This window comes from Poecilia reticulata, chromosome 6, assembly GCF_904066995.2.
Source record: "Poecilia reticulata chromosome 6, P_reticulata-male-v2, whole genome shotgun sequence".
In the NCBI taxonomy this organism is placed as follows: Eukaryota; Metazoa; Chordata; class Actinopteri; order Cyprinodontiformes; family Poeciliidae; genus Poecilia; species Poecilia reticulata.
In genome coordinates, this window is record NC_088835.1 from 15573990 (window position 1) to 15600235 (window position 26246).

The window sequence follows — 26246 nt, forward strand, 5'->3', positions numbered from 1 at the left end:
GAAGAATTTTGACTTTAATCTCAGATCTTTAATCTTTTTTTTTTTTTTTTTTTAGAAATCCATCCATTAATCCATTTTCTTTACACCCTGGTCCCTTATTGGGGTCGGGAGGGTTGCTGGTGCCTATCTCCAGCTAACGTTCCGGGCGAGAGGCGGGGTCACCCTGGACAGGTCGCCAGTCTGTCGCAGGGCGACACAGAGACACACAGGACAAACCACCACACACACACTCACACCTAGGGGCAATTTGGAGAGGCCAATTAACCTGACAGTCATGTTTTTGGACTGTGGGAGGAAACCGAAGAACCCGGAGAAAACCCATGCATGCACAGGGAGAACATGCAAACTCCACGCAGCCCTTTATTTATCTTGGGAGATGACGGTTGCTAAGCTTACAGTCAACACTTATGTTGTTAATTATTGACTATATGCTTAACAGGGTTAAATAATGTTCTAAATGTGTTGACCAAATGTTAGCATCTGTATAAGCCAAAGATATGTATGATAAAAGACATACGTTTTAAATTTAAAGAAACTTAAAAATAGTTTGCAAGATTCAGATCATTACATTTCAAATAATGGAACAAGGCAAAAATGTCTGGAAACTGACAATTATTTTCCTGGACTATATGATAAAAATCTAATTTCTTGTTTTGTTTTTTTTTGTTGTTTTTTTATGGGAATCCTTGCTTTGAGAAAAAAAACACACTCTTCTCTTTTCCTCATATTTTCTGCTTTGCCATTATGAACGATGATTTTGCTGTTTTATGTCATTGCTTGGTTACTATCTTTAATCTATACACTTCATGAGTCTCCAATGCACCACAGCAAGAGAAAAGCAAGAGAGAGGAAAGCAGTTCCCAGAAGATCTCCCAGGGCTGTAAGGTAGGGTATGGAGTAACTGTCTGGGTCTTTGCCCCTCCTCCACAGACAGTGGACCAGGCAGTCAGCAACAATAAGCAGGAAGAAGACCTGAGAAAAAGAGGCAGGACACAGAGATCAAAGCATTAATAAAACCACCCGGTGAGGAATGTCACACCATGGCTTACTCACTTGTGTCAAAGAAGCAGACAGGAATAATACAGAGAAGAGAAGACTGGGCATCGTAAGGCCTCCTTTTATCACATGAATAATGTGTACAAAAATCAGCTGACCAGGAAGAACCAAAAGGAGCAGAACCTGAGCAGATCGGTGGTGTGCACCTGAAACAGTAAAGGTAAACATTTAAATATGTGTAATGGTACATTTCATGTCAACAAATTGACTTTAAAATGTAATTTCCTATAAGACAAACTATGAGGAGAAAAACACTGGTTAGATGTTCAGATGCAGCAGGCCGGTGTTAAGGAACACTTTACATACGGAAATATTAAAATGAGAAAACCTGAGCCAAAGAAGATTTGAAAGGGGTTGATACAGCTTCTGGAGCCCACAGGAAGCTCTCCAGGAGAATAATTCAAATGCAGATGAGTTGAAATCCGACTGGCTTGTACGGACACCAGGTTCCCGCCCACACCTCAAAAGAAAAACCAAAGCAGATGAAAGGGTTAACCAAAAAAACGACAGAGAAAGTAAATAAATCAAAGCATTAGTAAAATCAGGGAATGGTGTGGATTATCAAGGCATTGTAAATGCCTTGAATAGCAGACAAATGACTACAGCTCATTGGTTAGAAATTACATGGAACAAGGGGAAAAAACAGCTTCTCTGACCTTGGCTTTACAACAATGCCATTGAATTGTTTCTTTATCTCTCGTGACGTGCTTGACTGCCCTAGCGAAAGAAGATACATGTGCTTGCTATCTCTTCTGTAACCAAGTAGATTATCAGATGGATGAAACCCTCCCTATAAAACTGCAAGCTGACTCCTGCTCAAGGCCTTTCTCCGTTACCAACCGGTGTAAAACAGTTGGTAATACTTTAAGTTTAGGAGGAAAATTAGAAGTTTCACTGTGTGAAAATGTGACATCATATCAATATGAGCTATCGTCTGAAGGAAGATGTCCTCTTTCACTGCAGGAGACTGCAGCAGAGAGACACAGGTAAGTGTGTACTGCATCTTCAGTGTAATCCTGGATCTAAAGCAACAGGTGACAGTATTCCAGCTCAAAAAGTAGCCCCTTCATTTATTTCAAAGTCCACAGAAGTAATGTTTGAATAAAAGATTCTGTGAAAAGAGATGCTGCTTTTGCGTCCATTGTCGAACAGCTGCTGCGGCTGGTGAACCGCAGCAGCTGTTCGGCTCAAGCTTGTTCTGGAGCAAGACGGACCGGATGGTGATGAATGTGCTTGAAAAAAATCCAGACATATCTGCCCTGTAGAACCAGGTGTGACAGGACTCTGTGGAGGATGTACAGGACAGAATCATCCACTCCTAGTGGTTTTCTATGTGCAAACTGCAGGGGATCATCGGCATGCTCCGGCTGTAGTCACTGAATGTGGAGAAGCTGCTGCTCCAGTGTCTTCCTGATGTGTGACATGAGAGGCGGTCCCAGCCTTGTTGTGCGCTCTGGGTGAGTCACCATACCAGTGTGGCTGATGGAGGTGGGGATTGGGGGGTTAGAGGGGTTGGGGGTGGGTGCATAAGGCCAGCAGTTACTGCTTAATGTGCGAAAGACATTTTACTTAGTGTTTTAGTTGAGTGTTGCTAATTAGTCAGCATTTACCTGTAAAGTTGGAAAATGTTTGTTATGAAACTCATATTTTGGGAAGAAGTTGTGTGAGCTTATTTCTGTATGTGTGTATTTGCTGTTCAAAAATGCCAGTGCTGGATTTAAAGCCTTTATATATTGTTATTTAATATCAACGTCTTATCAGACAGGTACTCATAACTATTTGGTTATTAATTTCCTGACAATCAGGTGTTGCTCCGACTTGTCGATTTTAATGACTTAATTTTGATAACAATTGCTTTTAGCATTAATAGTTATTCATAGTCAAACCAAACCTATTGTTGCATAACAAGCAGAGCACTGCCTCCCAAATTCATAACTTTCCAACTGGGTTTGTGACATCTTTTAATCTTTTAAATTAAAAATGGCGGTTTTATTGTATTTATCTTTACTTCCGTGACTTCTTTCATGTAACCATACATGCTGATGTTGACATACAGCCTTATCTTTCTACTTTGTCATTTAAAGATTCTGACTCTAAGGTTGCAATGTGTCCCTGATAAAAGGGTTCCTGCTTTTGACGATAACGAGTTATCTTTTTGCCATTGGGTATCATGATTCTATCACTCAGCTTGTAACCATTAGAATCTTGTAAACCAGTCCTGTTTTACAAGATAATGCTTTACAAATGCCCAGCCTTGAGGCTCTGTAAACATGGGAATGTTTTTTTTTCTAAAACTGTAAAGATTTTAGCTGATTGTGCTCAACTTCCACTCGGAAACGGCATTTTAGAGAACCTTAAACATTTTTTATTTTTTACCCTTCCATTTTCAAGTGAACAGTAAAAACACATCTTTGGTGTCAATGCTGATGAGTTAACCTGACCTTTGACCCCAGATGCATTATACATAACGACAACAACGGCAAATGACATGTTTTCGATTGTGCTGCAAGTGCTGCAGAACCTCATTAATAAACTTCAAAAAAATCCTCCTCTGTACACTGTGCTATTTGACTCGTGCTTTGTTGTTAGAGAGATATATAGACCACCTTCTGTCAAATTTTAATCGGATGATTGATTGATGGCCTTAATTAATTGATATTAATTGATATCAAACCCCTCTCCCAGCCCCTCGTGACCGGATGTCCCCCCAATATTTACATACATAAATATTGTATGTATTTATGTAAAATACATACAATTTATGTATTTTACATAAATTGCATTACTTCACATGTACCAAGTTTTTCATTTTACTCACTAGTTTGTCACCACCTTCAGTTCTGTCAACTCCGTCAGATGGACTTTTTGTCGTTTTTTTTGTTTTAAATAATATTAATTTTGTTTCTTAAGAAGCATTTGTCTGTAAAATGAGTAAAAATATCACTAATAGGGTAATTAAAAATTATTTTATATTTATTTTTCAGATGGTGATGACAACGTTCTAGGTCAGGTCGATTAAAATTGTAATTTTTTTTAAGAAAATGCTGCAACTGGGAGCTTGTACCTTAGCATCTTTACATTTACAAAACATCATTTGTCATATTTGCATACTTAAGGTTGATAAATAACTCTATAGAGTTTGTCTTTCACTTTAACTGCAGAAAGCTGAAAGATACATTTGAGTAGCCTCACGATAAAAAAAAATAAGTTGATAGAAAACAAGCTTCCTGATTAGTTTCAAACACACTATTTAAGAAAAAAAACAAAAACTGGTGAATCTATTGGCTGTCTTATAATTGGGAACACGCGCCGGTCGCATAAATGGTATGGTGTGCTGAGGAGGGCAAAGGTCAGTCCTCTTCCCTTGTGAGATGGTCAAAAGCAGAGAGGTTTTTTGTTCAACTTTTAAAAAACGCACCGGCAGCATTTATTATTATTATTTTTTAATCATCCCTCATATGACCATCCCGAGTTGGTCGTGTCAGCTCACAGAAATGGTATGGTGAATCTATAGGCTGCTTTATGCTCGGGGACACACGCACACACAATTGCCTTGGTGTGCAGGGCCAGGGTCACTCCGCTTTGAATGTATTCAAGATCTCCACCCAACCGGCACACACGCACTCATCCCTTTCACTTCTCAAGCTCAGCAGCCAATATTGTTTGGAATATATATATATTTATTTATTCACTGCTAACTTACAAGTAAATTATTCCGTTTCTATTGGGTAATTCAAAGTCTAAATAAAGTCTTTGTTTGGGGAGGGGATTCAATCACGAGATGGTCACAAGGTGGGACATCCGGTCATGAGGGCGGGGGGGGGGGTGACATCCGGTCACGAGGGGTAGGGGGAGGGGTTTGATATTAATTAATATCAATTAATCAAGGCCATCAATCAATCATCCGATTAAAATTTGACAGAAGGTGGTCTATATACAGTGGGGCAAAAAAGTATTTAGTCAGCCACCAATTGTGCAAGTTCTCCCACTTAAAAAGATGAGAGAGGCCTGTAATTTTCATCATAGATATATACCTCAACTATGAGAGACAAAAGGAGAAAGAAAATCCAGAAAATCACATTTTCTGATTTTTAAAGAATTTATTGGCAATATATGGTGGAAAATAAGTATTTGGTCAGCTACAAACAAGCAAGATTTCAGGCTCTCACAGCCGTGTAACTTCTTCTTTAAGAGGCTCCTCTGTCCTCCACTTGTTACCTGTATTAATGGCACCTATTTGAACTCGTTATCAGTATAAAACACACCTGTCCACAGCCTCAAACAGTCACACTCTAAACTCCACCATGGCCAAAACTAGAGAGCTGTCAGAGGACACCCGAAACAAAATTATAAACCTGCACCTAACTGGAAATACTGAATCTGAGATAGGTAAACAGCTTGGTGTAAAGAAATCAACTGTGGGATCAATTATTAGAAAATGGAACACTTACAAGACCACTGATAATCTCCCTCGATCTGGGGCTCCACGCAAGATCACACCCCGTGGGGTCAAAATGATCACAAGAACGGTGAGCAAAAATCCAGAACCACATGGGGGAACCTAGTGAATGACCTGCAGAGAGCTGGGACCAAAGTAACAAAGGCTACCATGAGTAACACACTACGCCGCCAGGGACTCAAACCTGCAGTGCCAGACGTGTCCCCCTGCTTAAGACCAAACCTGCAGTGCCAGACGTGTCCCCCTGCTTAAGACAGTACATGTCAAGGCCCGTCTCAAGTTTGCTAGAGAGCATTTGGATGATCCAGAAGATGACTGGGAGAATATCATATGGTCAGATGAAACCAAAGTAGAACTTTTTGGTCAAAACTCTACTCGTCGTGTTTGGAAGAGAATGAATGCTGAGTTGCATCCAAAGAACACCATGCCTACTGTGAAGCATGGGGGTGGAAACATCATGCTTTAGGGCTGTTTTTCTGCCAAGGGACCAGGACGACTAATCCGTGTAAAGGAAAGAATGAATGGAGCCATGTATCGTCACATTTTGAGTGAAAACCTCCTTCCATCAACAAGGGCATTGAAGGTGAAACGTGGCTGGGTCTTTCAGCAGGACGATGATCCCAAACACACCACCCGGGTAACGAAGGAGTGGCTTTGTAAGAAGCATTTCAAGGTCCTGGAGTGGCCTAGCCAGTCTCCAGATGTCAACCCCATAGAAAATCTATGGAGGGAGTTGAAAGTCCGTGTTGTCTAGCGACAGCCCCAGAACATCACAGCTCTAGAAAAGATCTGCATGGAGGAATGGGCCAAAATACCACCAACAGTGTGTGAGAACCTTGTGAAGACTTACAGAAAACGTTTGATCTCTGTCATTGCCAACAAAGGGTATATAGCAAAGTATTGAGATTAACTTTTGTTATTGACCAAATACTTATTTTCCACCATATTTTGCAAATAAATTCTCTAAAAATCAGAAAATGTGATTTTCTGGATTTCTTTTCTCCTTTAGTCTCTCATAGTTGAGGTATATATCTATGATGAAAATTACAGGCCTCTCTCATCTTTTTAAGTGGGAGAACTTGCATAATTGGTGGCTGACTAAATACTTTTTTGCCCCACTGTATCTCTCTGTTGTTACTTGAATTATTTGTGACAGTTTGAAGGCGCTACGTCCACATAAAATAGTCAAATATCTTGAATATGTAATAATATCACTTTTTTTTCTTCTTTTGCATTTTGTGTCACTTTCCTATTGGTTTGTGTTTTGATTTGTGATTATTATTTAGTCAATTTGAAAGATTTGATACTGAATGTGAAAGGAGCTTTTTTTTTCCAAAATGGAAAGAATAACATTGGCCAATGTGACAAAGTCAGAAAGGACCCGTCAGAGGACTTGAGTTTACTATGTCACCAGCTACAGACAACAGAAAAAAGGAAATATGAACGCTATTTGAAATAGAGAGCAAACCTCACCTTCCCTGAGCACTAAATACTCACATTGTGACAAATGTAACCAATCTCAAATCTTTGCTTGGTTATGACTAGTCACCTCCACTCGTTAATGTCCCGTAGCTGTCTCGGTACGGGACATTAACTGTCTTTTTTCACTGTCGAGGTGAAAAAAATATCTTTGCAAACGGGTAAAAATACTTTTTAGGGATTGGAAAGCTGTGCAAACTAACATAAACAAAGCGTGTAAGTAACCCTGAAATCTTGGTTTTTATCTGTAATAGAAAATTTTGTTTTCAGTCTTAATTCATTCTCGAAGGAACTGATGATACTTTTTACCATTTATTTACTGATAATATCTGCTTTGTTTTTGTATTTTTGCAAGATGTGTTTGTCCATTAAATAAGTTTGCAGATAATGTTTAGATGTATCCGCAGCCTTGAAAGCAGAAGAGACCTGAAGACGTCTTGGGTAAAATGCTTGATCTAATGATTGTCTTAAAGGACTGATGTGTGGGATGTAGTTTGTACCCTGTTTGAGCTGAACCCATAAACTGACAAAGAAGTGTTAGAAGTTCCTCCTGAAATCCTTATCAACTGTCTTTCCTGCCATAAAATCATCTCCTCCAAGAGGTGAGAGATAGTTCATGAGGAGGGGGTCAGGGTGTCTCTGTGGCCATCTGGCAGTAGAGATAACATCAGACTTTGGGAGGGTCTTTGTCTTGCTGTGACTATATAACGATGTGATGTGTGTTGCTCAAGGCTCTTCTACTGACTGCGCTCAGTGAGAAGGGTCTTCGAACGCTTTTGCCTTCGAATAAAGAAACTTAAAGACAAAGATTAATCTTTCTCTTATTGAAACAGATTCTCATTCCTTGATAATGAAATTTCCATAACATATCCAGGGATAGAAAGTTATGAAATTTTCGGTTCAATTTTTGGTGGGCAATTAATAAATGGAGGGAACAAGACAAAATGTAGGTGGTGTACAAGACAATACTTTCCCACAGGCTAGGCAGAGGCGCTCCAACAATTATCATATAGAGCAGTGGTCCCCAAACTACGGCCCGCCTCCACATTTGGTCCGGGCCCCTGAACAATACCAGAGAGCATTCAGATTTTTTTTCATATTGTCGTGAAAACTGGTATAAGAATGTGAGATCTGTCCAGGTACACGCAGAAAACGGAATAAAGGCCTGAGAAATAACATCAAATCTTGTATATTGATTTAATGATGATTAAGAGAAACAAGTATAAAATATAATACACATGTAAAAGTAAGAATGTCTGTAATGTATAATCAAAATATATGTTCTGTCTTTTTGATTAGCTAGAATGTTAGTTTGAATGTTATAATGCATTATGGAAATTTAGGTTTGTACCTTTGAGTTAACAGTAACAGCTTGATTGTTGTATAATGATTATTAACTATCAAAGATTAGGAATTATGAGTGAGGAAAAGTCATACTGAAGTAATAAGTTGATAAAGTAACAAATTGATTATGGTTTGTGATGAATTACAAAGATGAAATGAAGAAAGACGTAAGATTGTGAGAAATAGAATAGACTGTGTTGCAATGAGTACACTGAGCTGGGCGCGGGTGCTGGGGAAACAGATGGCCAGTGGAAAAAGTGAAGTACAGAAGCGAGTTGCTGCAATGAGTCATGAGAAAAAGGGAAGTACCGAAGAGAGTTGCTGCTATGAGTCATGAGGGAGGTGATGGTTGGGGAAGGTTGGGACTTTCCACAGACAGTGGGACGGTTCGAAAATCACGTAGACCTGTCCCATAGACAACCATGGGTTGAAAGGGTATAAAAACCAGCGGATAGGGGAGGGAAGGGGTTCTTTGTCAGCAGCGCAGAAGAGGAGCCAACAAGAGGAAGCAGGCTGAAGACCAGCAGAGGACCGCACCCCGGGACCAAGGGAAGCTCAAAACTTGACGCCGCCAAGAAGGGACGAGTTCCATCAGCCCCGACCCTGGTTTCTGATCCGACCGACTCCTCTGCCTCTACCCAACGTTCTCCACTCTACTGCAGCAGACTTGGAGAAGAGACAGAGGTCATTTAATGACAGAGATTCTGCACGTTAGAAGGATAATGAACAGTTCTGCTCTGCTTCTCTTCTGAAAGAGGATGTTGCTCCGTCAGGGCAAAGACTTTGGCCAAGGATACCTGAAGGATACCCAAAGCCTCGCTCAGTAAACTTAGTGACACAGGTTAGGGACAGGATGTGATTGATTTTAAAATAATTTTATTATATTCTTACCAATTTCATAATCTTTGGAAAATAAACCTGCTTGTCATATGCCCCAGCTAAAGCTTGCTTAATAAAGTTATATTCCAAATATTAATGGACAGTGAATTTAATTGTGTCATTTTTAATCATTATTTGTTCTCCTGATTGTAGTGAAATTAGCATACATGATTCTAGAGATGTGGTGACTTTGTATTTTCCTCTGGTGAGTGTTAGAATAATGACCCTGGGACTTAAATCTGAGTCACTAAACCCAATCTAGCTGTTGACAAGTGCCGTTATTTTAGGAAAGGAGCTACCGTTAACAGGAGTGGTTGTGCAGCTGTGAGGGCTACTCAGCTGACTGTTCCTCAACTGAAAAGGGTCATAACTTCTGGATCGAAGGTGGTTAGAGCTAGACGAGTCCTTTCCACCCCCAGTTTTACTAGATAATCCTCCTTAAACTATCTCTAGGGTAAGACCCAAGTTTTGGGGATTTTCCGGACCTGTTAGACAGAGAGCTGGGCAGTAGCAAGTCCGAGGTGTGGTGAGACGTAGGCGGGGCTGACTACTGCAGAATAACAAACAATATATTGTATTCTCTGGTTTATATGTGGATTTTTCTTCAACCACCAGGGGGCTCTTTAGTATGGAGGACCAAAACTGACATAATAATAAATAAAAGAATAAATATATATACTATATATTTTCTTTTTTATTTCTCCATACACATGACTTTCCATCAAGAAAAATAGACATTTTTTATTTATTATTTCCTAACCGTATTTATTTCTTGATGTATTTATTTATTATTTCCTCGCTGTATTATTATTTACTCCTCCGTATTATTATTCACTCCTCCGTTTTATTATTCACTCCTCCGTATTATTATTCCCTCGTCCGTTTTATTATTCCCTCGTCCGTTTTATTATTCCCTCGTCCGTTTTATTATTCCCTCGTCGGTATACGGACGAGGGAATGTAAATATGTAAATGAGGAGGTCTGCTTTCTATGTCCTGCTCTTCTATTGGGTCAATCAACCGGAAACAGAACGATCAGTCTGCAGATCCATTGTTCATGCCTTTCTACTTTGCGCTTTCGGCCTCAGTTGAGCAGTACCTAAGGTATGGCGGAGTCACATGGTGGACGCTCAGTTTCTGACTTGTTAAGGGAGGCTGCGAATAGGTTGGAGGAGTTGGAACGCGGTAAGTTTTTGGCTAACTATACATTTGGAAATTTGTGGAAGATGTTAATCATACTCTCATTTCATTAGCAACCACCGGTTCTACTCCTCCGACACAAAGTCCCAGGGCCAGGCCAACGCGCAATTTTAGTAAGTGTTCTCTTGTTCCCGTCCTTGTGTGGTTTTTTTTTTTTTTTTTTTTACTATTTTTAATGTAATTCGTCAGCTTATGTTATGTTACTTCGTTATTGTACTTGAGTACATTTATTGAGTACTTTCTCCACCACTGATGGGCGGGGCGGAGCAGCAGGAAGACGCAGGCGGAACCGTATCAGATGGGGAAACGTGGATTGACATACTCCCGTTTCCTCCCACAGTCTATAAACGCGACTGTCAGGTTTATTGGTCTGTCTAAATCAGGGATGTCCAAAATGTTTTTAGTGAGCGCTAAAATGCAGAAAAATAAATGAAGGTATTTAGAGTCTAAATTATCCGTAGTTGTGAGTGTGTGTTCATGTTGCTTACAATGCCAGACTTTCTCACATATTTTGACACATATCTCATTATTTTCACAGCATCAGCAACACCTGGAAATGTTGATTTTGCAGGACGGCATCCGGTTGATGGTGAGCTATTTCATAGTTTTTAAAAAAAGGTTTTAAAAAGGTTTTTAAAAAATTGTCTTTCTTAAGTATGTAACTTTGGTGCTTTGAACACTTGATTATTTCCACCCTCAGCTGAGGTTTCTAGACTGTTTTCCAGCTGGACAAATCTAAGGCATCAGAGACGGACAAATCCCGTCTGTCAGACGACGTATACACACAGTTTCTGTTGTCTTGCACGGAAAGACTCCTCGGTTGTCCCAAGACGACAGGACAAAGAGCGTCTCCAAAGAGCTGGGCTGGGAGAAAAACGCATATGTTTCCGAGGTGGGTTAGTTATGTTACTGTTGCTTTACTATTTTGCTTGTCTAATAATGTATGTAAAATGTTTTAGTTCCATAAATTAAAGTGTGTTTGTAAGGACAAACCAATTATGTGTCTTTAAAAGGCCACACTGGTTTGCAATACATCAAACAATTTTATTTTGACAAGTTTGATACATTCCTTCAAAATTTCTTGCTTAATTTTTAAAATGTAATGATTTATGTTTCTTATTTGTTTGTAGAGTGCAGCAATGTACTACTAATGGAATGTCTTTCTTTTGTTAAACATGATTAAAAAACTTATAAAAAACATATAACTTCACGTGTTTGTACACGTGAAGTTATATGCACTTGAGACATGTTACTGCACAGTACATACAAATGCATGACACTGTTTACACTTGTATTTCATATGTCTCTTCTGCACATTAAAACACTAAACAAAAGACTTTACACATTCTTAGGCCTACCTTTATACGCATCTTTTTCAAATCTTCAATAACCTATATGTAGATGAATGTTTTTGCATTTCATTTCTTTGTGCAGATGTTACTTGATAACATCAACTGGCCTAATGACGAAGAGATCGATGAGGACATAGTCTCTTTGGAAGATCACTGTCTGATTATGAATTTCCTCCGCAGATTCATCGAAAGTGGTAAGAAATTATTTAAAAATACATTGGGTTTTTTCAAAACTTAATTGGGAAGAGTTTTTTCACAGATGTATTAATTAAATTTTAATCTTAACATAATTTTTGTATTTGTGTGCCGTAAAGGGACGTCGGACATCCTAAGGAATCTACTAACTTTTTGGACTGGCTGGGGTCTGGTCAGCTCCAATCTGGAGATTCAAGTTGTTGACTGCAATCTCCTGCAGTCATCTACTTGCTTTCTGATGTTGAAATTGTCAAAAAATGACAAAACCTATGCAGACTTCCACCAAAACCTTATAGCCAGCATTTCATCAAGCTATTCAGGTTTCGGACTAATTTGAACCAGGCTATTGCAACGCGTTACAAGTTTACGCACTTAGACATGCCCCATGACATTTCTTGTCAAAGTTACAACTTTCTAATTTTCTGTAATGGTTCTGAAGTAATGTGTAGTGCACTTGTTAATGACTCGAGTTTGACAGAACTTTGCATTATTGTTTAAAATATAACTGCTTCAAGTTATTGTACAACTTATTGAAGAGCTTGTTCTTGATGCTATCAATTGTTTACTAAGTTTACCTAGTCATTTGTAGTATCACACAAAAACTTTCAAAATATAAAACCATAGTAATACTTTATTTCTTAGCTTGAAATTAATTAAACCTACAAGCTAAAATCTGATATATATTGATTTATAATGAAAAGTCATATTAAAGGTGTTTTTATTACAGAAACATGTAAGTAGCACATTTAAACACTGAATATTGTTAATTTACAAATAGTTCACATCAAGTTTATTGTCTTTTCAATTACAAAATGTAACTGGACCACTGTGTAAGATTATGTGATGGTTATAAATAAATAGCAAGTTGTTTCTGTTTATAATGGAGTTAATTTTATTAACTTTTTGTCTGAAAAGGAGCAACATACATTATGATAATAAATTACACACTCAAAGAAAATATTTTTATCTAATAAGGAAACAAAGTTGCATCAAATTTTCAAGGACGTTTTTTTTGTAGCCTCTATTTACATATTTCAGTGAGAATATCAACTGTCTGTTGATAAACATTTATCACATTAGAAAACAAGGTCGTTGGATCTGGTAGTCTTTCAATTTCCACCCGAGTCAAAGGCCTTGGAAGCTCTACCTCTGGTACAGTCACGCCATCATGATGGTGACCATATTGCCTCTCCCCATCAATACCATACTGGTTGTCAACCTGTCAAAGATTTAAGAAATCGTGATGTAAATAAAATCCAAATTAGACACACTGGAGTTTTTTTTAAAACACACAAGTTAATTTATAATTAAACTTTGTGAAATGGAACACATTACACAAACCTGTGTGGGGTCGCCATCTTCATGTTGGTTTTGAGACCACAACAGTAGTGGTGACTGGTTCCGTTCTGTACGTAGTCGGTGGTTGTTCCAGCCGTCCATGAAAAATCTCAGATGTCTGTTGATTTGAGGTAAAAAGGTCCAGTGTAATGCGTATAAGTGCACCTCGTTGTCTGTTTGCAACAGGCCCTCGGTCTCCAGGTAGCAGAAAGTTGTATAAAACGGATCCAACACTGCCCCAAATACATCTCTCCACAACCTCTCAATCCTGGATTGAAAAGACATTTTAATGAGAAAGGTGAGAAAAACATAATACACTTATTTAAAGACCAACAACTTTAAATTCTATTTACATTATGTCACTCAATGTTATTCATGTCCTGTAAATGTATTTAGTCATTAGAAAACAAATTGGTTATTTAAAAATCTTTAATAACAGTCTGAGCGTCAATAATTTTCAGCAAATTCAGTCATGTGTACTACAAAAATTTGAAGACACAGACAACTGTACAAAGCCTTGGACTGCTATGCAAGTTAGATGAGTTAGAGCAGTTTAGTCTTGCAGCAGCCCATGACCATGGAGACAAAGACAGCGGAGAAGACGTGAGAGAAAACAAAAGCTAGGGTGTCATGGACTTGCACATCAGCTAAAAGCTACCCTTGCCAAATGATAGCTTGAAAGCAATGTATCATTGCTTTCATGTAGTCCATTAAGCTTCATGGATTACATGCATCTTAATGTAACCACCAAAAGAGAAACAAGAAACAGCTGCTTTCTCTTTTTCTGCAAGACATGGATAAACTATTTTTTTCCTGATAATGCCATAAGGCTTGGAGGGGCTAACAACTTTTATTGCATGACAGGAGTCATGCTCTTACAGGTAAATCCAGTATAGGTTGTGTTTGGATTTACATTAACAGCTGGCTTCACAACGCCACCCTGGTATCCAGTTATTGCTCTGTAGACATTGAGTTCATGATTTTGAGTTCCAGAAGCAGGGTTAGAACAGAGAACGAGCAAATCATTAATGAATATGAATATCTCACAATTCTGAACTTCTTCAGTGAATTAAAGGCTCAAGATGACATGTTTTATTAGTAAAATTTGATATTTGGACATTTGAACACAACAGATCAGAAACATGCGGTCAGGGGAGGCAGAGCGTCAGCTGTCATCATGAAATAATAATATAATAATAACATTATTTATAATGATTTTTGCACCCTGTTTTTCCTTAGCTAAACACTAACATGAATGGGATCTTATGATTTAGATAAGTCAGTACCTCAACAGCCATGAAACATAACCACACGCAACTGAAACAGATGTTCTGTAACAACTGGAATTATAATACTAATATTAAATACAAATAAGTTCCAAAAAGCAAAAGAAATATCACACATGCTTACCTTATACCGTACTCTGCCATTCGCCTGTGAACTGTTCTTTCACTGACCCCAAAAAGTCTGCCAATATCCATGACGGATACACCAGCAAGAAGAAATTATTCCAATACCTCAGCAGGCAGCAAATATCCAGGTCTTCCAACTGTTCTTGTGTGGTACACAGATTGGTGCAAACGGCAAGCCACTTCCTCCAACATCTGGACAACTAATGAGTCAGCATCATTATCCGTGTCTGCAGCTACCTGGACCAGCAACTCCATAAAAACATTGACACGAAAAAGCAAATAGTCATCACTGACTGTGCTACTTTCAGCTAAATTGGCAAGGTGCCTTAAATCCTCAGCAATCCTACGATACATTTCTTAAATTTTTTAAAATTCCTCTAAAAAAGGTTGCTCTGCTAAGAGAAGCACAGCGCAGGCATGAACAATGGATCTGCAGACTGATCGTTCTGTTTCCGGTTGATTGACCCAATAGAAGAGCAGGACATAGAAAGCAGGCCTCCTCATTTACATATTTACATTCCCTCGTCCGTATACCGACGAGGGAATAATAAAACGGACGAGGGAATAATAAAACGGACGAGTGAATAATAATACGAAGGAGTGAATAATAATACGGAGGAGTGAATAATAAAACGGACGAGGGAATAATAAAACGGAGGAGTGAATAATAATACGAAGGAGTGAATAATAATACGGAGGAGTGAATAATAATACGGAGGAGTGAATAATAATACAGCGAGGAAATAATAAATAAATACATCAAGAAATAAATACGGTTAGGAAATAATAAATAAAAAATGTCTATTTTTCTTGATGGAAAGTCATGTGTATGGAGAAATAAAAAAGAAAATATATAGTATATATATTTATTCTTTTATTTATTATTATGTCAGTTTTGGTCCTCCATACTTTAGCAGGAAGTTTGTCCTGTAAACTGTGGGTGTTTTGTTTTGCATGGCGCATTGCTGTCATCCGTTGGACTTTTAGGGAACTGCTTGACTTTTATGTTATTTAATCAGTACGGTTGTTTGCTAGCGGTAGAACAGATAGCAAACACGTGTTTGTTATGAACGCCGCATTCCAAGCAATGCCTGTAAGTAGCAGCTTATACTTCAAAACCAGCCTTTCAGAATGAGGAATTCATATGTTAAAGTTACTTTCCCTCAATGGAATGAATATATACTAGTCAGTCCCAGTGACCGTTTCACTAACGGTTTTTGCCCATGTGCTTTCTGGGTAAAAATCAATCGAGAAACTCAATCAATGCATAACAGTATTATGATTCTTGTGAGATGCACGTTCTCATGAGAACGTCTTCTGGAGCTATTTCTCTGGCCTTGGAATTACAATAAAGTTATTAAATTTTTTCTTTAGGGTGGAAAATAAAAGCGGTTTTATTTGGGGGAAATTATTGTTGGAGCTGAAATACCATCTAAGGAGTTGTTTTTGCGAAAGGATTCTTGGCAGTTCTCCAGTTCAAACTGACCTAAATTCCTTCCCTCCATTTGCGTACAAAGTGCACAGACGGACTCGGAAGGAATGCGGTCTCGACGGATAGCATTAACAAATTGGTCTGTTGATAGTTCTGTGAGGGAGCAGATGATTAGGTCTGTTGAAATCATGAGGTCTTATGTCCTTATTTGGACTCGTATTAAAGGTCGCCCAACAAACACTGGAGAAAAGCAGCTGAGAGTCTGTTGGCAGAAACAACCAGTGGTGGAGAAAGTACTCAAAAAATTTACTTAAGTAAAAGTACAAATACACAGTCAAAAATGTACTTAAGTAAAAGTCAAAGTACCACATTAACATTTTACTTAAGTAAAAGTAAAAAAGTACTGGCTTTTAAAAATACTTAAGTATTAAAAGTAAAAGTACTCGCTGAATGCATTACCTAATCGCTAATATCATTAAGTGTGCCGATCGTATTTAATTTTAATACATCAGAAATGTGCCATTTTAATTAACACTACCACAGATTAAACATGTTCTTATTGTGTTTATTCTCTGTAACAGTTTAGACTTAGATATGTGATTCTATGAATCATAATTTCAGGGATGGAAACATTTTGTCTCCTGTCCTAACATAGCATGAACTTCATTAGTCACATTTATTTAGAAAGAAATCTAACTAAAAGGGGATGTAAAGAAGGTGCGGGCGGGGTGGAGGACATGCAACCAAGGAGCCATGTAGCAGAGTTGTAGTCAAGACCACCGAACCCGAGACCAAGACCAGCGCCCCGCGCTAAATGACACAATAACATTAAGTTGACCTACCAAAATTGGTTTTCAGATTGATCTGAAAGATCCACATTCCCATAAAAACACCTAGATATTAAATACTTAGAGCTGAAATATATTTAACCAGTATCAATTAAAACTCACTTCATTCTGTTTTGCTTTCATCGCTGTGCTACAATCCGCAGATGTCTCCTGCTATCCCTAGAAAAATAACACCCTGGGTGGTTGCCCATATTGCATATGTCAGAAACCACAACTGAAACATCGCAATTAACAGTAAATAACGTTCAACTATGAACACTGTCCCAACGGCGCAACAAGTAACTAAGCAGAATGAGCACCGTGACTGTTTTCATCCTCCCTCCCACTGCAATGTTTACCACCATGACAGGAGACAAAATCAATCAATGAGCAATGAGCATGCTCTGTGTTCATACGTTCAACTTTTACTTATTCAGCGATTAAATGAATGTCTATATATATATATATATATATATATATATATATATATATAGCTACCGCAGTGTACACAAGAACAAAGAACGGCTCTCAGTGAGGCTTCAGTCCTTAGGACTTAGTAAAGATCCGTCCAGAAGAATTGGATTGTTCCTGAATGTCATATCACTATATTGCAGACTTTAGTCACAGCGTTGTCCCATATATGCCTCAGTCAACACCTCCACACAATAATTCAGCGCATGAGTGACAACTTTTTTTCATCAGATGCAACATGTGTCTCAGTACAGCTAGCTTTGCTAGCACAGATCTTACCTTTCTTTAAGCTTTCCTTCCAAGTGACGCTAAAAGTTGGACAAAGTCCCAACCGTCTGTGAAAGCGAAGCGCTGCTGATTTTACATGTCACCATATCAATTTATGCAGCGCTATTATATAATAGACAAACATCTCCTCCCGCTCAGAGGAAACCACTGCGCATGTCTGGAGCTCCGAGTGCGAGTAAAGGTGGAGCCGATGGGTGACAACAGACACTAAGTCACGTTATTGCTCGGATTTTACGGCGCCACCTTAAGTCCCTGATCTTCACATTTTAACGGAAGAAAAGAGCAACGAGACTTGGATGTAACAGTAACGCGACAGTTTTGTAGAAATGTAGTGAAGTAGAAAGTACAGATACTTACTGTAAAATGTAATGGAGTAAAAGTAGAAAGTCCCCATTATTAAATCTACTTAAGTAAAGTACAGATACACGAAAACTGTACTTAAGTACAGTACTTCGTTACTTCCCACCACTGGAAACAACACCCTTTCTCCATTGATTGAAACCTTCCAATGAACACTCATGGAGACTTGAGAGTATAAAGACTGTTGAATTTGAGACTGAGGAGAGATTTTTGGTATGGAAGATTTTATGTGTTGAACTGACGAAACTGATTCCGTGGGTGTAATAAATCTCCGGCTCGTCTATGGCCTAGCAGCAAGAACTACGTCTCTGTGTATTATTTTCCTTACTTATATATTTGAGAGTAGCCACCCTTCAATTCCTCAATATTATCAATGACACAAACATATGTTTGAAGTATGTGGCCAGAGGTTAATGTAAATATGGTCATATTACAGTAAATACCCGACCAAGCTACGTCACTTCAGGTTCTGACAGCGTTGACTCCAGCAGCCCTTAAAAAGAATGATGATAAATGTAAGCCCTACCTAAAAGTATGTAAAATGACCGATGAAGATATGACGTCTGATTCAAAAAGAGAAGCACATACATAAAGTGAAATGTGTTTAAAGCAACGTTTCACTTTTTTATGATATTGATATTGATGTAGAAATATTAAATATGTTCTTTGATAATGTATGCTTTCATACTATGTTTTTTGACAATACAATGCATAGCATAACCTGATCACGCTCTGAACTCATGCTGAACAATGCCTGAGGCTCGTGGTCATTGTGAAGCGAACGGCGGCCACACTATTATTGGAGGACCTGCCTGGGAGAGAGGAAGTGGCCATTAAAGGATGTTTGTTAAAGAGTATAAAAGATGGGGTAGTCCCTCGTCTTGGCAGAGTCTGCTGTGGGTTGCGTACGAACGCCCAGCCACGTGAATGCTTCTCTCTGCCTGGACTGACGGCTCTCCAGTCTTTTGTGTCACGGTAAGAGCGATATACTAAAGGAACATATATAGCATCACGTATCAATGTATGAATGATTGCTTTGCTGTGGCGGAATAAAAGACACATTTATTTTAGCAGATCAGCGTGTTGCCTCATTTTTGTTGCCGATCACCTCCGATCCTGTTCAAAATTTCACGGAACAGATATCAAAGCTTTAGATTCTCTAATAAATCCAATCAAACATGATCACAAACTATATTCATTGGTTTAAATTTTAAAATTTTGACTTGCTATAAATTAAAGTTCATTCTCATTTAAGTTGTGTCTTGTCATGTTTTATCATGCAACCAAGTTTTTTTCTGTTTTCTTATAATCTTGTGTTACAGGCTTGTACAAGTTGTGGAGTAATATTTTAGATTACTAAAAACGGAGGTTTCTTGGACTTTATTGGAATGTGATTCTTGTAGCATAAAATTGTTGCTAAAGAGATTTGTATTGTAAGCAGGATATACTGAAAGTTAGCAACTCACCATTTATTACCGGTGCATAAACTACAATTCCCATCAAGTTTGGATCTGACATAGTCTTGTCCAGAATAAGCCCTCCAATACTGAAAGACAAATCACAAGTTGGTGAATGTCCGATTGATGAAACACAAATACAAACACTAAAGATTTTTTGCTCACAATATAAGGAGAAAATTAATAACTAATTATAGGTATTATGCTCTGGAGCAGAGATAGTTTTGTTTTTGTGTTTTTTTATTGAATGGTATTTATATGTGACAATTTTTCCAACAACTAACTAATAAATTAGGAAAACATCAAGAATTTTAAACATACGTTGAACCAAGTGCAAATGCAGAGATGAATACCTGCTGATGACCATGGCTGTAATTATTGGTTCCCAGCCTGAATGGAGCAGGATGTGACTGGCTGGATGTTTGGAGGAGATCACCATCCAGACAGGGATCAGACACAAATACAGAAGATCCACCAGGTACAACACATATGGATAAAACTCTATCAAAAAATAGGAATTACAAATTATTTTTAATTACCAATTCCACTGTGAAAGATGCTAAAATAGGTTGAAAGGTGCCATTAAGTGCCAAAAAGTTCATTTTGTGAGTAATGTGTATAGGTCTTTCCACTGCTTTAGCGTTCAAACCTTCAAACCAGTTTTCTTACCCATAAAGGAGTAGAACCACTGACTAAAGCACGCCAACAAAGAAAGCGTAATAAGATCGCCAAAACTGGCTGCTATGGGCGTGGCCACATTATCAGGATTGATCCCCATCCGCTTGGAGCCAAAGATCACTCCCACAACAACAATGCCTAAAGAAGATTCCAGACAAGAAGAAATTAGAATAAAATAGCAAAAAGTAAAACTTGGATGTTGCTGTTAGTTGTTTTTATTTTCCATCCATCCATCCATCCATCCATCCATCCATCCATCCATCCATCCATCCATCCATCCATCCATCCATCCATCCATCCATCCATCCATCCATCCATCCATCCATCCATCCATCCATCCATCCATCCATCCATCCATCCATTTTCTGCCGCTTATCCGGGGTCAGGTCGCAGGGGCAGCAGCTTCAGAAGGGAGGCCCAGACTTCTTTCTCCCCAGCCATTTCTTCCAGCTCCTGCGGGGGAATTCCAAGGCGTTCCCAGGCACGCCGAGAGACAGTCCCTCCAGCGTGTCCTGGGTCTTTCCCGAGGCCTCCTCCCAGTGGGACATGCCCGGAACACCTCACCAGGGAGGCGTCCAAGAGGCATCCTGACCAGATGCCCGAGCCACCTCAACTGGCTCCTCTCGACGTGGAGGAGCAGCAGCTCTACTCTGAGTCCCTCCCGGATGACCAAGCTTCTCACCCTATCTCTAAGGGAGAGCCCAGCCACCCTGCGGAGGAAACCGCTTGTATCCGTGATCTCGTTCTTTCGGTCATGACCCAAAGCTCATGACCATAGATGAGGATGGGAACGTAGATCGACTGGTAAATCGAGAGCTTCACTTTTTGGCTCAGCTCTCTCTTCACCACGATGGACCGGTACAGCGCCCGCTTCACGGCAGACGCTGCCTCAATCCGCCTGTCGATCTCCCGCTCCCTTTTTCCCTCATTCGTGAACAAGATCCCTAGATACTTAAACTCCTCCACTTGAGGCAGGACGACCCCCCTGACCCGGAGAAGGTACTCTACCCTTTTCCGGCTCAAGACCATGGCCTCGGATTTGGAGGCACTGAGCCTCATCCCGGCCGCTTCACGCTCAGCCGCGAACCGCTCTAGTGAGAGCTGCAGATCACGATCTGATGAAGCCAACAGGACCACATCATCCGCAAAAAGCAGAGATGTGATCCTAAGGCCACCAAAACGGATCCCCTCAACACCTGCGCCTAGAAATTCTGTCCATGAAAATAATGAACAGAATTGGTGACAAAGGGCAGCCTTGGCGGAGTCCAACTCTCACTGGAAGCGAGCCCGTCTTACTGCCGGCAATGCGGACCAGACTCTGACACCGGTCATACAGGGACCTGACAGCCCGTATCAAAGGGCCCGGTACCCCATACTCCCAGAGAACTTTCTTGCTTCTTTTTATTTTAAATTTGATATCCAAAGTCATTAAGTAGTATTATTGAATGTTGAAAGAGTCACTTGCATGGTGCTGTAAGTTCAAGGAAAATACTTAAAATTTAAGGGAAATAAGTCATAAGTTTCTGAAAAGTAACCATTAAGGTCAAAGAAAATCCTAAGTTACGGGAAATTCCCTGTAACTTTTGGAAAACACAACTTTGGTTGTGCCAATATTGTTGTCAGTTTAACTACTTGACTCAGTTGGATCTCTAGGAGCAGCTGAGGTCTGCAGTCCATTCCCTGCAGACCCGAGCTACCTGGTTGACCCAAAGTTCAGAAGCATATTGTGCACTGTGTGGTTTTGAGAACAGTGCTTACCTTGTAGTAGTGATGCCAAAAAGGCAGTAGAAAGGCTAGTTGAACAGAGGAGTACAATATGGCTGAAGGGCATCTGTCCGTCTGCCATCCAACCCAGCAGAGTCACTATAAGAGAAGCCAACAGACCCAAAACTGTGGCTTGGAACTGGGAAATTTGTCAAATGAAAGGATCATTAACTTTGAAAGAAAAAAGAAATCATTAGTTCTTTAGTTAAATGAACATGTCAAGATTTTTTTTTAAAGCACCTGTTTAAGTGCAAGGTTTCCAAGAATCAGCATCCACCTTTCTCTGCTAGAATCAATTTTCCCAGCATTTACCTAGAAACATTAAAGATGTATAAGAACAGGGGAAAAACAAAACAACCTAATGTTTTATCAAAGAACATTTGGAAAAACAATAAAATACTTCCATTTTATTGTCCAACTTTTGATAGGTGACCTTTGACCTTTCAGTTAGGGGGCGTTAACATATGGTATCCGGCAGCCGGATGTCTGGTTAGCTGTTTTATGCCGCCGGATATCCTGTAACCGGATGTCTGGCAGTCAGACATTTCACCACCAGATTGTTTTACACAGTACCCAGAAGTGAGACCAAGAATGTCTGCCATTCATGGGATCAAATGTTTGTTTTTTTTTGTTTCTTTTGACAGGTGACCTCTGACCTGTCAGTGAGGGAGTTAACATACAGTAACAGGTCCCATTGGCAAACTGGATGTAGCAGTAGAATATTACAACTGGTCACAGAGTCTGAGAGGAAGTCTCATACTCAATACATTGTTGTGTATTAATAATTTTTAAAAATTCTTAATCACAGATTGTAACTACAAGAACAATCATTAATGGCTGGAGTTGGTGAATCCTAGTTGACTCCTCAGGATACTCAATCAGATTAATTCATAGAAGGACATTGCCTGGGATATTCAGTTATGGGTAATCATTAGCTGGGCGAGTCTTACTCAATAAACCAGCTAAATAGATTTTCTACAAATCCTAATTATGTAAGACAGGTTTGGGAATCTCAAAACATGTTGGATGGAGAGCTCTTTAAGTGTTAACGTCTCAGAGTAGGGATATAGGAGGAGAGGGGTCAGTTCATCCTATTGCCAAATTGCTAAAGGACAGCTGTCTAAATTTTATTTTGGCAGTATGTTTAATTATTGGCATCTGTATGAATTAGAGACAAATTTTGTTTTTAAAAATTTTGATTGTTATACATTGATTGCACAAAGGACCAGACCCAAATCAAGCAAATCAACAAAAGTCCGAAAACCTCTGAGCGGGGCTGTGCTTCTGTTAGCTGTCACCCAACCCTGTTTTCCCGCTTGCATTCAAAGGACTCACAGCAGTGGACAGTCTCGATGCCATAGTCATTTCCAGATTCCCTTTCAGTCCTAAAATAGCTGGAACCAGAATGAAGATCTCAGAGATCTCCTGGAAAACATCCCAGCTCTGCCACGAGAAAACACAGGGAACAGCTTCATTAGACCACTGACTCCAACTTTGATCTGAAAGAGGCAGTTATATTTATTAGGAAATATGTTATTTGTTTTCACCTAACAGCATATGTGAATGAGTTTTGAACTCTCTTATTTTAACCCCCATATACTTGCTTTATTGATTTCAGTGCACCACCATCATTCTTTCTCGAGCAACACAGTTTCCACCAAGTCTTTTCTCAAACTTTTCTTATTACAATCCATTTTCCACCAAAGTTGTCTGTTGTGTTGCTTCCCAAACCACCCTGTTCAATAACTTATCATTTCTTCACATTTCTATTTGACTTGCATGTGTCTTCCTAACCTTGGCTGATTGACCTCTATATGCTTTCTCACCTGCACAACATCAAGCAGCATCCCAGCAGAAACCGTCCCGAGTCCGGCCAGCACAAAGGGCACCAGAATCTGTAACACCATGGAGCACACCGATTCTGTGGGTCCACTTGAAACTTGTGCATCCTTTGCTCTCAGGGTTCTGCTGAATCTGGACACATTCGGAAGCTCACCAGAGAGCAGAGGGTCGGACTCACTGCAGTCCTGAGATTCGCCCTCCCAACCATCACTGACTGGAGATAAACTTCCATGAGAGTCACAATGGCTTCCAGAGAGCTGGGATAAGGATTGGACTGAGCCGTAGTGCTGGATGCCATGTGTTCCCAAATGGCTGCTTTGGGACAAGGTCTTATCTGGTGATTTTGGGACAACCATGGTGAAAAGTTGGTCGGGATGCTTCTCCTGCTGCGCAGAGTGGTGATTTTGGAACCTGAAAAATGTCTGAAACATTTGAGAAATTAGACAAGTGATAAATTGGAAGAACTCTTACACTCAAACATTAAGTCCCACTGCTCCCGTTAGAATAGGTTAAAAACTGCATGTCTTCCCCCCTATTCATTCTGCCAATATTCTGCCTTATCTACTGCAACTAAAGGCCATTAGTGCTAAAAAAAAAACTGTAAGAATTTGTCTTGTATCAAAAAAACACGAGGTATTTTTCTGAAAAAGTAGAGAAAGTAGTGAAACTTTCTGAAACTTCCTAGTAAAGCATCGGTGGATGTGGGATGATGAAGAAGACCCAGCCAACTCCACTGTATGCAGATGGATCCTTCAACTATGAGAAGGAAGGGAAACGGAGGCGGACAGTAAGGAGTGCTGTGAGGCCCAAATGTGTGACAGTTGGTTGAAGTCAAGGGTTAACAGATAAATGACATCTGTGTGGGGATTCAGGGTGAAAGTTAATAGGTTTGACAGATGGTGAGGCTCAGGCGCTTAATATATGAAAGGTGAGATGGTGAGATCAAGGTTAGGGGTCAATGGATGAGTAATAGGTTGTGGGAATCAGGGGTCAACGGATGACTGAAAGACGGTGTGGTCCAAAGTAAAGGGTTAATGAATGAGTGATAGAGGTGGGAGGGAGACAGTATTAATTAGTCCAATTTCGACACATTAATACTTCTTTGACTCTCTTAATTTAAGTACTGCAATAGCCTAACAAAAGCTTCTATTTAAATTATTTCAATTATTAACTTGAGTTTTCCAAATGAGTATTTTTATTTTGAATGATCTCTTTTTGGGGGGGGAAATAGTTCACAGCTGTTGTTTCTGTGTCATCTGATGGCATGGATTCCCTGCATTATCCATTATCATTCCTCATGCTCGTTTACCATCAGGAGCACTGAGGCCGCGTTGTATGATATGAACAGGGTTATTCATTTAAAATTCTGCAGCGATAAGCAGGTACCAACACAACAAGATTATCCAGTAAGTGAGGAGGAATGGTGCATAAATGCAACTTCATCGCAAGCTGTAATAATGTTGGAAAAATACTAGAAAGTGGTGAAAATAGTTCACATGGTGAAATATTCAAATTGTGTAACTTATTAAAGTGTTGAAAACTGAGTTAATGGAGATTAGGGGCTAATGTGTAGTCCTACACACATACAGAAATGTCTGAAGGAAAGCAACAAGCGTCAAAGAGTGTCAACATCATGAAGCAGAAATGTTCTCATCTTGATACAATGTCTCTCCACATTCAGTCTCAACCCTTAATGCCAGTGTCCTCATTTTTAAATATCCACAGCCTTACCAAACAGACAAATGATAAAGTAAAATGTCTTACCGTTTTGCATTGCTGGAAAGACTTCTACTCTGTGACACTGCTGCTCAGCAAGACTGTCTTCATCTGAATGGTGCAGTCAGTATCCACTGTGGCATTACCCATTAGCCCTATGCGCACACTCCTCCAAATAAACACTTTTACCCTTGTATGAAACAAATCAGTACCGTACACACACACGCGCGCGCACGTACACAGACACACACACACACACACACACACACGCACACACACACACACACTCCACTCATTTGACAGCTGTTTGTTATGAGTGCTTTTGCAATAAAAATGCCTGATGACAAAATTTTAACACCAATAGTGCTAAGAATCTAAATCAGTTCTGGTGCAGTAAATCCTCCAATTTAACCAGTAAGAGGAACATTTCATGAAATACATTGTTTGTCTGTTCAATTTACTAAAGACATCTTGTCATTATACTGGACCCAGTCCCAGTCACAGACAGTATATGAGCTTATTGCTGGTGATATATCATAAATATATTTCAGTTCTTACATAAGAAAACGATAACTTGAGAAAAAGGCTCTTCTCATATGCACTTTCAGAAAATACACAGGCTTTCTAAAATCGCATACAGCTAATTAAAGAACCGTGTTCTCCGAACCTGAGATGAACATCAACTTGTTTAGCGCCTC

General features: G+C 39.4%; 1 protein-coding gene and 2 long non-coding RNA genes across 9 annotated transcripts; 1 reads left to right on the forward strand and 2 right to left on the reverse strand.

Annotated features, from left to right (window-relative positions):
• Window positions 1-347: 347 nt before the first annotated feature.
• On the reverse strand, window positions 348-25808 carry slc41a2a (solute carrier family 41 member 2a). 3 transcript variants are annotated; one of them, XM_081608039.1, is made up of 12 exons: window positions 25597-25808; window positions 23987-24254; window positions 23817-23885; window positions 23326-23433; window positions 22231-22302; window positions 21985-22129; window positions 20218-20364; window positions 19902-20049; window positions 19558-19637; window positions 1385-1516; window positions 1054-1202; window positions 348-972 (listed from the first exon to the last, which is right to left on the reverse strand). In XM_081608039.1, the coding sequence occupies exons 2-12, from the start codon at window positions 24128-24130 to the stop codon at window positions 805-807; spliced, it is 1362 nt and encodes a 453-aa protein (XP_081464165.1). In that variant the 5' UTR covers window positions 24131-24254; window positions 25597-25808; the 3' UTR covers window positions 348-804. The 3 variants fall into 3 exon arrangements, with proteins under 3 accessions (XP_081464165.1, XP_008409836.1, XP_081464164.1); XM_008411614.2 differs by having other exon boundaries at window positions 23817-24254; XM_081608038.1 differs by lacking the exon at window positions 25597-25808 and having other exon boundaries at window positions 23817-25578.
• LOC145551966 (uncharacterized) lies at window positions 10022-12844 on the forward strand. 5 transcript variants are annotated; one of them, XR_014087866.1, is made up of 6 exons: window positions 10030-10401; window positions 10470-10851; window positions 10955-11005; window positions 11117-11308; window positions 11851-11962; window positions 12083-12844. It is a non-coding gene; the product is annotated as an uncharacterized LOC145551966 (long non-coding RNA). The 5 variants fall into 5 exon arrangements; XR_014087868.1 differs by having other exon boundaries at window positions 11142-11308; XR_014087864.1 differs by having other exon boundaries at window positions 10054-10401; window positions 10470-10529.
• On the reverse strand, window positions 12665-15311 carry LOC145551967 (uncharacterized). Its single transcript, XR_014087869.1, has 3 exons — window positions 14712-15311; window positions 13305-13569; window positions 12665-13182 (listed from the first exon to the last, which is right to left on the reverse strand). It is a non-coding gene; the product is annotated as an uncharacterized LOC145551967 (long non-coding RNA).
• Window positions 25809-26246: the final 438 nt, after the last annotated feature.